This window comes from Ranitomeya imitator, chromosome 3, assembly GCF_032444005.1.
Source record: "Ranitomeya imitator isolate aRanImi1 chromosome 3, aRanImi1.pri, whole genome shotgun sequence".
Lineage (NCBI taxonomy): Eukaryota > Metazoa > Chordata > Amphibia > Anura > Dendrobatidae > Ranitomeya > Ranitomeya imitator.
In genome coordinates, this window is record NC_091284.1 from 836,846,875 (window position 1) to 836,857,636 (window position 10,762).

Genomic DNA, 10,762 nt, shown 5'->3' on the forward strand with positions numbered 1-10,762 from the left:
TCTGTGAGCTTCCGTTGGTGGAGGAAAGTGGTACTGCGGCTTCTGAGTTTCCTTCCTCAGGTGATGTGGTGAAGTCGTTAGGTGCTGCTCTATTTAACTCCACCTAGTGCTTTGATCCTGGCCTCCAGTCAATGTTCTAGTATTGGACCTGTTTCCTCCTGGATCGTTCCTGTGGCCTGCTGCTCTGCATAGCTAAATTCCGCTTTGCTATTTTGTTTGCTGTTTTTTCTGTCCAGCTTGTCAATTTGTTTTTTCCTGCTTGCTGGAAGCTCTGGGACGCAGAGGGTGTACCTCCGTGCCGTTAGTTCGGTACGGAGGGTCTTTTTGCCCCCTTTGCGTGGTTTTTGTAGGGTTTTGTGTTGACCGCAAAGTTACCTTTCCTATCCTCGCTCTGTTCAGAAAGTCGGGCCTCACTTTGCTAAATCTATTTCATCTCTACGTTTGTCTCTTCATTTTAACTCACAGTCATTATATGTGGGGGCTGCCTTTTCCTTTGGGGGATTTCTCTGAGGCAAGGTAGGCTTATTTTCTATCTTCAGGCTAGCTAGTTTCTCAGGCTGTGCCGAGTTGCATAGGGAGCGTTAGGCGCAATCCACGGCTGCCTCTAGTGTGGTTGGAGAGGATTAGGGTTTGCGGTCAGCAGAGTTCCCACGTCTCAGAGCTCGTTCAATGTTTTTGGGTTATTGTCAGGTCACTGTATGTGCTCTGACCTCTATTTCCATTGTGGTACTGAATTACCTTATCATAACAGTACTGGAGGCCCAAAGTACTAATGATTCTCAATAGAGGGAAAAAAGAAGTTCTGAGACCATTTTTTTTCTCTCTGCACTGTGTTTTGCCTTTTTTTTCCCCTAGACATTTGGGTGGTTCAGGACACAGGTGTAGTGATGGACATTAAAGGTCTGTCTTCATGTGTGGATCAGCTCACGGCAAGAGTACAAAATATTCAAGACTTTGTGGTTCAGAATTCTATGTTAGAACCGAGAATTCCTATTCCTGATTTGTTTTTTGGAGATAGAACTAAATTTCTGAGTTTCAAAAATAATTGTAAACTATTTCTGGCTTTGAAACCTCGCTCCTCTGGTGACCCAGTTCAACAAGTTAGGATCATTATTTCTTTTTTACGTGGCGACCCTCAGGACTGGGCATTTTCTCTTGCGTCAGGAGATCCTGCATTAAGTAATATCGATGCGTTTTTCCTGGATCTCGGATTACTGTACGATGAACCTAATTCAGTGGATCAGGCAGAGAAAAATTTGCTGGCTCTGTGTCAGGGTCAGGATGAGATAGGGGTATATTGTCAGAAATTTAGAAAGTGGTCCGTACTCACTCAATGGAATGAAGGTGCGCTCGCAGCTATTTTCAGAATGGGTCTCTCTGAAGCCCTTAAGGATGTCATGGTGGGATTTCCTATGCCTGCTGATCTGAATGAGTCTATGTCTTTGGCCATTCAGATCGGTCGACGCTTGCGTGAGCGTAAATCTGTGCACCATTTGGCGGTATTACCTGAGCTTAAACCTGAGCCTATGCAGTGCGATAGGACTTTGACCAGAGTTGAACGGCAAGAACACAGACGTCTGAATGGGCTGTGTTTCTACTGTGGTGATTCCACTCATGCTATCTCTGATTGTCCTAAGCGCACTAAGCGGTTCGCTAGGTCTGCCACCATTGGTACGGTACAGTCAAAATTTCTTCTGTCCGTTACCTTGATCTGCTCTTTGTCATCGTATTCTGTCATGGCATTTGTGGATTCAGGCGCTGCCCTGAATTTGATGGACTTGGAGTATGCTAGGCGTTGTGGGTTTTTCTTGGAGCCCTTGCAGTGTCCTATTCCATGAAGAGGAATTGATGCTACGCCTTTGGCCAAGAATAAGCCTCAGTACTTGACCCAGCTGACCATGTGCATGGCTCCTGCACATCAGGAGGTTATTCGCTTTCTGGTGTTGCATAATCTGCATGATGTGGTCGTGTTGGGGTTGCCATGGCTACAAGTCCATAATCCAGTATTAGATTGGAAATCCATGTCTGTGTCCAGCTGGGGTTGTCAGGGGGTACATGGTGATGTCCCATTTCTGACTATTTCGTCATCCACCCCTTCTGAGGTTCCAGAGTTCTTGTCTGATTACCGGGATGTATTTGATGAGCCCAAGTCCGATACCCTACCTCCGCATAGGGATTGTGATTGTGCTATCGATTTGATTCCTGGTAGTAAATTTCCAAAAGGTCGACTGTTTAATTTATCTGTGCCTGAGCACGCCGCTATGCGGAGTTATGTGAAGGAGTCCTTGGAGAAGGGGCATATTCGCCCGTCATCGTCACCATTAGGAGCAGGGTTCTTTTTTGTAGCCAAGAAGGATGGTTCGCTGAGACCTTGTATAGATTACCGCCTTCTAAATAAGATCACGGTTAAATTTCAGTACCCCTTGCCGTTATCTGATTTGTTTGCTCGGATTAAGGGGGCTAGTTGGTTCACCAAGATAGATTTTCGTGGTGCGTATAATCTTGTGCATATTAAGCCAGGCGATGAATGGAAAACTGCATTTAATACGCCCGAGGGCCATTTTGAGTATCTAGTAATGCCATTCGGACTTGCCAATGCTCCATCAGTGTTTCAGTCCTTTATGCATGACATCTTCCGAGAGTACCTGGATAAATTCCTGATTGTGTACTTGGATGACATTTTGATCTTCTCGGATGATTGGGAGTCTCATGTGAAGCAGGTCAGAACGGTGTTTCAGGTCCTGCGTGCTAATTCTTTGTTTGTGAAGGGATCAAAGTGTCTCTTTGGTGTTCAGAAGGTTTCATTTTTGGGGTTCATCTTTTCCCCTTCTACTATCGAGATGGACCCTGTTAAGGTCCAAGCCATCCATGATTGGACTCAGCCGACATCTCTGAAAGTCTGCAAAAGTTCCTGGGCTTTGCTAATTTTTATCGTCGCTTTATCTGCAATTTTTCTAGTATTGCTAAACCATTGACCGATTTGACCAAGAAGGGTGCTGATGTGGTCAATTGGTCTTCTGCTGCTGTGGAAGCTTTTCAAGAGTTGAAGCGTCGTTTTTCTTCTGCCCCTGTGTTGTGTCAACCAGATGTTTCGCTTCCATTCCAGGTCGAGGTTGATGCTTCTGAGATTGGAGCAGGGGCTGTTTTGTCGCAGAGAAGTTCTGATTGCTCGGTGATGAAACCATGCGCCTTCTTTTCCAGGAAGTTTTCGCCTGCTGAGCGAAATTATGATGTGGGCAATCGAGAGTTGCTGGCCATGAAGTGGGCATTCGAGGAGTGGCGTCATTGGCTTGAAGGAGCTAAGCATCGCGTGGTGGTCTTGACTGATCATAAGAACTTGACTTATCTCGAGTCTGCCAAGCGGTTGAATCCTAGACAGGCTCGTTGGTCGCTATTTTTTGCCCGTTTTGACTTTGTGATTTCATACCTTCCGGGCTCTAAAAATGTGAAGGCGGATGCTCTGTCTAGGAGTTTTGTGCCCGACTCTCCGGGTGTATCTGAGCCGGCGGGTATCCTCAAAGAGGGAGTCATTGTGTCTGCCATCTCCCCTGATTTGCGGCGGGTGCTGCAAAAATTTCAGGCTAATAAACCTGATTGTTGCCCAGCGGAGAAACTGTTTGTCCCTGATAGGTGGACGAATAAAGTTATCTCTGAGGTTCATTGTTCGGTGTTGGCTGGTCATCCTGGAATCTTTGGTACCAGAGAGTTAGTGGCTAGATCCTTTTGGTGGCCATCTCTGTCGCGGGATGTGCGTACTTTTGTGCAGTCCTGTGGGATTTGTGCTCGGGCTAAGCCCTGCTGTTCTCGTGCCAGTGGGTTGCTTTTGCCCTTGCCGGTCCCGAAGAGGCCTTGGACACATATCTCTATGGATTTTATTTCAGATCTTCCCGTCTCTCAAAAGATGTCAGTCATTTGGGTGGTCTGTGATCGCTTCTCTAAGATGGTCCATTTGGTACCCTTGTCTAAATTACCTTCCTCCTCTGATTTGGTGCCATTGTTCTTCCAGCATGTGGTTCGTTTACATGGCATTCCAGAGAATATCGTTTCTGACAGAGGTTCCCGGTTTGTTTCGAGGTTTTGGCGAGCCTTTTGTGGTAGGATGGGCATTGACTTGTCTTTTTCCTCGGCTTTCCATCCTCAGACTAATGGCCAGACCGAACGAACCAATCAGACCTTGGAAACATATCTGAGATGCTTTGTTTCTACTGATCAGGATGACTGGGTGTCCTTTTTGCCTTTGGCTGAGTTCGCCCTTAATAATCGGGCCAGCTCGGCTACCTTGGTTTCGCCGTTTTTCTGCAACTCTGGGTTCCATCCTCGTTTCTCTTCAGGACAGGTTGAGTCTTCGGACTGTCCTGGTGTGGATACTGTGGTGGACAGGTTGCAGCAGATTTGGACTCATGTAGTGGACAATTTGACCTTGTCCCAGGAGAAGGCTCAACGTTTCGCTAATCGCAGACGCTGTGTGGGTCCCCGACTTCGTGTTGGGGATTTGGTTTGGTTATCTTCTCGTCATATTCCTATGAAGATTTCCTCTCCTAAGTTTAAACCTCGTTTCATTGGTCCGTATAGGATTTCTGAGGTTCTTAATCCGGTGTCTTTTCGTCTGACCCTTCCAGATTCTTTTTCCATACATAACGTATTCCATAGGTCATTGTTGCGGAGATACGTGGCACCTATGGTTCCATCTGTTGATCCTCCTGCCCCGGTTTTGGTGGAGGGGGAGTTGGAGTATATTGTGGAGAAGATTTTGGATTCTCGTGTTTCAAGACGGAAACTCCAGTATCTAGTTAAGTGGAAGGGTTATGCTCAGAAAGATAATTTCTGGGTCTTTGCCTCTGATGTCCATGCTCCCGATCTTGTTCGTGCCTTTCATATGGCTCATCCTGGTCGTCCTGGGGGCTCTGGTGAGGGTTCGGTGACCCCTCCTCAAGGGGGGGGGGTACTGTTGTGAATTCTGTGGCAGAGCTCCCTCCTGTGGTCACAAGTGGTACTTCGGCTGATTCTCTCTGTGAGCTTCCGTTGGTGGAGGAAAGTGGTACTGCGGCTTCTGAGTTTCCTTCCTCAGGTGATGTGGTGAAGTCGTTAGGTGCTGCTCTATTTAACTCCACCTAGTGCTTTGATCCTGGCCTCCAGTCAATGTTCTAGTATTGGACCTGTTTCCTCCTGTATCGTTCCTGTGGCCTGCTGCTCTGCATAGCTAAGTTCCGCTTTGCTATTTTGTTTGCTGTTTTTTCTGTCCAGCTTGTCAATTTGTTTTTTCCTGCTTGCTGGAAGCTCTGGGACGCAGAGGGTGTACCTCCGTGCCGTTAGTTCGGTACGGAGGGTCTTTTTGCCCCCTTTGCGTGGTTTTTGTAGGGTTTTGTGTTGACCGCAAAGTTACCTTTCCTATCCTCGCTCTGTTCAGAAAGTCGGGCCTCACTTTGCTAAATCTATTTCATCTCTACGTTTGTCTCTTCATCTTAACTCACAGTCATTATATGTGGGGGCTGCCTTTTCCTTTGGGGGATTTCTCTGAGGCAAGGTAGGCTTATTTTCTATCTTCAGGCTAGCTAGTTTCTCAGGCTGTGCCGAGTTGCATAGGGAGCGTTAGGCGCAATCCACGGCTACCTCTAGTGTGGTTGGAGAGGATTAGGGTTTGCGGTCAGCAGAGTTCCCACGTCTCAGAGCTCGTTCAATGTTTTTGGGTTATTGTCAGGTCACTGTATGTGCTCTGACCTCTATGTCCATTGTGGTACTGAATTACCTTATCATAACACATTGTGTATATTTCTTATAGATGGGTCCAGTACGGAAAATCCACTAGAGAGAAGTCCCAGTCCTCTATATTCCCAGGGTCGTCCAGAGGAGAAGCCGAATGTCCTCCTGGATCATCAGGTAGATGGAGCTGAGATATCTGGAAATCCTCTATATATTCATGTAATGAAGCTTTCTACTAACCTCTAGCAGCAGTGGAATATAGGCGCTGTGTCTGCTGGGGTCAGTAGTGGCTACAAATGGTTTCTGCTTTCATAAAAAGTTAAGGTTCTAAAACTTTGGATTCTCACTTTGCAAATAATATTTAGTGATGGTGAATATACAGTTCTGCCTTGTAGATGGAAATGACGGGTGAATGCTGACTGTCTGATCGTCACTTTAGGAGATTCTTCTTTTTTTTTTTATTTGACTCTCGCGACTTCTGGTGGTTCTTACTGTCCACTAATGTGAGATAAACTGCTGTTAGGTTTTTATATTGTAAACTCTTGCATTTCCTTTTAGGAAAGTCACGATGGAACGATAAGTTTACACGAAAATCCCTTATCTATGTTGGTGAATGGTAAGATCCTTTCATAAACTATGTTTTGTTTCTCCTGTATAATTTACAGCCTGAGTTTATCTAAAACATCCTCCATAATGCCCAATGGAGGAGATGTAGACTGTATGGAGAGAAGTATTGGACACATGACTTAATTATTAGTAACAGTAAGATAGTAACATAGTTATTAAGGTTGAAGGAAGACTTTGTCCATCTTGTTCAACCCATAGCCTAACCTAACATGCCCTAACATGTTGATCCAGAGGAAGGAAAAAAAAAACCCTTGTGGCAAAAATTCAGGTTTTGAATTCAGATTCATTGTCCCTCGGTGTTTTACGTTTGGCCCCATTACTCCCCTTCCCCGGTGAATAACATTCAGCCCCATTGACCCCATGCCGCCCTCCATGACTTTAGTACCGATATGCTGGTTACCACCTATTGGTGGTATCCAGCAGAGCAGGCTTTCTGCCCGTACATATATGGACATAAAGACTGAAGTGGGACGGATGCGTGGACATGTTGCCTACAGACTCTTCCGAAGAAGGCAGCCGTACAAGAGTTAATGTGGCACTCAATGATGTCACTGATGAGTGAAACAGGCGAGGCAGCTGTGGCCCGCCACGCTGGAGGAATATGAGGATCATGGCTGGCTGTGTGCTGCTGTTATCTTGATGATACGCCTCTGCAGACTGCATGGTGACCCTCGATATGACAGGCCAGATACCTATGAGGTAAATGTGAATGAGGGAGAGTCCAAAAAATAAACTTTTCCTTAACAATTTGATGAGAAGTATATAAATCAGACAGCAGGCACACTTTAAGAATACATCTTCCGCATAATTCAGAGGCAGGAACTTCATGGTTACACATGGTGGTGCATTGCATGTTACCTCAGTCCAGCCAACTATTTTGGGAATTCCTATCTGCCCCTGTGAGGACCACACAGGGTGAACTGTGACACTACGGCCCATCACAACTAGTCTCAACTTCCAATTGATTTGTGAGGACCTCACTGGCTGAGGAGTGTCACTATGACTCCTCGCTACTGTTCTCAACGATCATTTGATGAGAGCCACAGGCTCCTTGGTGCCACTGCATCTTCAGTTCCCTGTTGGAGAACTCGGGTCCCAGCCTTGCCATCTTCACTCTCTAGTTTTTTATCTAGTATAAAGAACGTTTGCTTTAGCCCCACTTTCCTAAGATAATGAACTACTTCCACTAAGGCCATGTGCACACGTTCAGTATTTTTCGCGTTTTTTCGCTATAAAAACGTGATAAAAACGCGAAAAAAAACGCTGTCAAATGCTGTAAGGTGACATTAAGCCAAATTAATAATGGAGAGGCGTCAATTATGACACCTATCCATTATTAATCCAATACTAGTAAAGGGTTAAAAAAACACACACACATTATTTAAAATTATTTTAATGAAAAAATCACAAAGGTTGTTGTAATAATTTATTCTACGCTCAATCCACTCACTGAAGACCCTCGATCTGTAACAAAGTCAAAATAATAAACCAACAATATCCTTACCTTCCGAAGATCTGTAATGTCCAACGATGTAAATCCATCTGAAGGGGTTAAAATATTTTGCAGCCACGAGCTTTGCTAATGCAACGTTGTTCGTGGCTGCAAAACCCCGGGGAATGAAGGTAAAGTAGGTCAATGACCTATATTTACCTTCATTCGCGGTGATGCGCCCTCTGCTGGTTGTTCCTAGATCTTGGGAACTTTCCTAGAAAGCTCCCAGGCTCGAGTTCATATGAGGACAACCAGCAGAGGGCGCCTCTTATGATCTCGAGACATATCATGTCGGGTTTAGGAAGGAGATAGCAAAAGCCGGTAATTGAATTACCGGCTTTAAAGCTATCTAGCGCTGTATGAAGTAATAATATATATACATATATGTGTCTCACTGACATATATATGTATATATATATACCTATTCTATGTGTACACATTTATTCTACCTATTCTACTGTATATGTGATTTTACTGTACACCGCACTGAATTACCGGCTTTTCTCTCTAACACCGCTGCGTATTTCTCGCAAGTCACACTGCTGGTCCGTGTGTAATCCGTATTTTTGGGGCTTCCATAGACTTTCATTGGCGTTTTTTTTGCGCAATACGGTGACAAACGCAGCATGCTGCGATTTTCTACGGCCGTAGAAAGCCGTATAATACGGATCAGTAAAATACGGCAGATAGGAGCAGGGGCATAGAGAATAATTGTGCCGTTTGTTTGGCGAGTTTTACGGACGTAGTTTCTGCGCTCTTACGTCCGTAAAACTCGCAAGTGTGACGGCGGCCTAACAAGTACAACAGAAATCAAGTTCCTTTTGCCCACTTAGTTCCTCCCACAATGGGCTGGTTCTATTAGATAACCCTGATTGTAGTTAACCAACTTTTGCAGGCTACAAAATAGATAAAACATTTAAAACATAGCAATGCATTATATAGCTGTAAGATCTTCTAGTGAGGGTGTCAACAGCTTCTAGACTCCTTTACAGTAGGACTAACAGTTTATTTCTTTTTAGTTTAACTCTTTGTGCCAATTATGTATAGGTCTGCTGACATCAAAGTGCAAGTGTATGCGGGCTGCCGCTAATACCAGCACAGGTTACCTAGAGCGGCAAGAGTATGAGTTCTGGGACAGCTTTCCAGATGGCCCTCAGCACTGAGCACCTTACACCAGAAGTAACCGCAATGTAACATACTGGAGTCGTCATTATGACAGCTATCAATTATATCAATATGTATTACATAATATATTGATATATATCAGAAGGCATATGGATACAGACTGTGTTCTGATAAATCTCTAGCTGTATATGTTTTATTCACATTGAAATTTCAAAATAAAAATTGAGTGAAGTATTTTTCCTTTTTCAGGTGAAGACTGGATGAGAAGTTCCTATATAAATCTCCTTTCATCTCCCTATAATGAAGTGGCAGATAATCAATCACAGATTGTAGAAAGTAGCGCTGAAAATAGACTTGAAAACAAATCGGAATTTTCTGAATGTGGGAAAAAGAAATCTAATCATCACATAGATGAAAGGCCGTATTCTTGTTCAGCGTGTGGGAGATGTTTTAAAAAGAAATCAGCTTTTGTTGTACATCAGAGAATTCACACAGGGGAGAAGCCGTATTCATGTTCAGAATGTGGAAAATGCTTTATCCAGAAATCAGATCTTGTTAATCATCAGAGAATTCACACAGGGGAGAAGCCGTTTTCATGTCCTAAATGTGGGAAGTGTTTTACATCTAGATCACATATTTCAGAACATCTGAGGACTCACACAGGTGAGAAGCCGTTTTCATGTTCAGAATGTAAAAAATGTTTCAAGTGTAAATCAGATCTTGATAAACATAAAAGAACACACACAGGGGAGAGGCCATATTCATGTCCTGAATGTGGAAAAGGTTTTGTGCAAAAGATAACTCTTATAAACCATCTAAGAATTCACACAGGGGAGAAGCCATTTTCTTGCCATGAATGTGGGAAATGCTTTTTTGCTAAAGATCGGCTTAAGAGACATCAGATAAGCCACACCGGGGAGAAGTCATTTTCATGTGTGACATGTGGAAAATGCTATATGCGTAAAGAAGCTCTTAAAATACATCAAAGAGTTCACACAGGGGAGAAGCCATATTCATGTCCTGAATGTCATAAATGCTTTAGTCAGAAATCATGTTTTAATGAACATGTAAAAACTCACATAGGTGAGAAGCCATTTTCATGCTCAGAATGTGGAAAATGTTTCAGTCATAAGGCCATTCTTCTCCAACATCTGAGAATTCATACAGGGGAAAGGCCGTTTTCATGCCCAGAATGTGGGAAATCTTTTAAACATAAATCACATCTTGTTAATCATCAGAAGTTACACAGGAGAGAAAAGACTTTAACCTTGTAGGAAATTTGTCCAGTGTATGGCTCCGTTGTAGGACCTGTTGTCTAAGGGTGCTTTCTTACGTATAACTTAAATGTCACACTACAATACAGAAAATGTATTGCTACTACGTTTTTGTTTAATCTCGGCGATACCCGTTGTGTTTTAATGGCCCAAGTCATAGTTGATAACGCTTCCAATTTGTCGGGATTTCGGCAGGTCAACAATGACAAAAAAAAAAATGTTTCCCTGCAATATTACTACTTGCCAACTTGGTAATATTGGGAGGGGAACCTTACTGACACAATTAGCTTTACAAGCGAGCTACCTTTGAAGAGGATTTATGGGTCTACAAGGTACCTGGCCTTAGCACATGTGATAAATGACAAGTTGTCTAACGCTCAATACTCCTGACAATCAGCTGATTGATGGGCCGAGGTGCATTGTGTGTGCCACATCATTATCATTATTATAGCGCCATTTATTCCATGGCGCTTTACATGTGAGGAGGGGTGTACATAATAAAAACAGGTACAATAATCTTGAACAATACAAGTCACAACTGGTA

At 43.8% G+C, this 10,762-nt stretch overlaps 1 protein-coding gene across 1 annotated transcript in view; it reads left to right on the plus strand.

Moving 5' to 3' along the window:
• Positions 1-10,321, plus strand: part of LOC138671842 (zinc finger protein 420-like) — a 79,750-nt gene extending 69,429 nt beyond the window's left edge. Inside the window, exons 14-16 of the mRNA XM_069759973.1 lie at positions 5,780-5,877; positions 6,259-6,316; positions 9,194-10,321. Coding sequence (XP_069616074.1) covers positions 5,780-5,877; positions 6,259-6,316; positions 9,194-10,218 — 1,181 coding nt within the window. The 3' untranslated portion in view covers positions 10,219-10,321. The remainder of the gene's footprint in view (positions 1-5,779; positions 5,878-6,258; positions 6,317-9,193) is intronic.
• Positions 10,322-10,762: the final 441 nt, after the last annotated feature.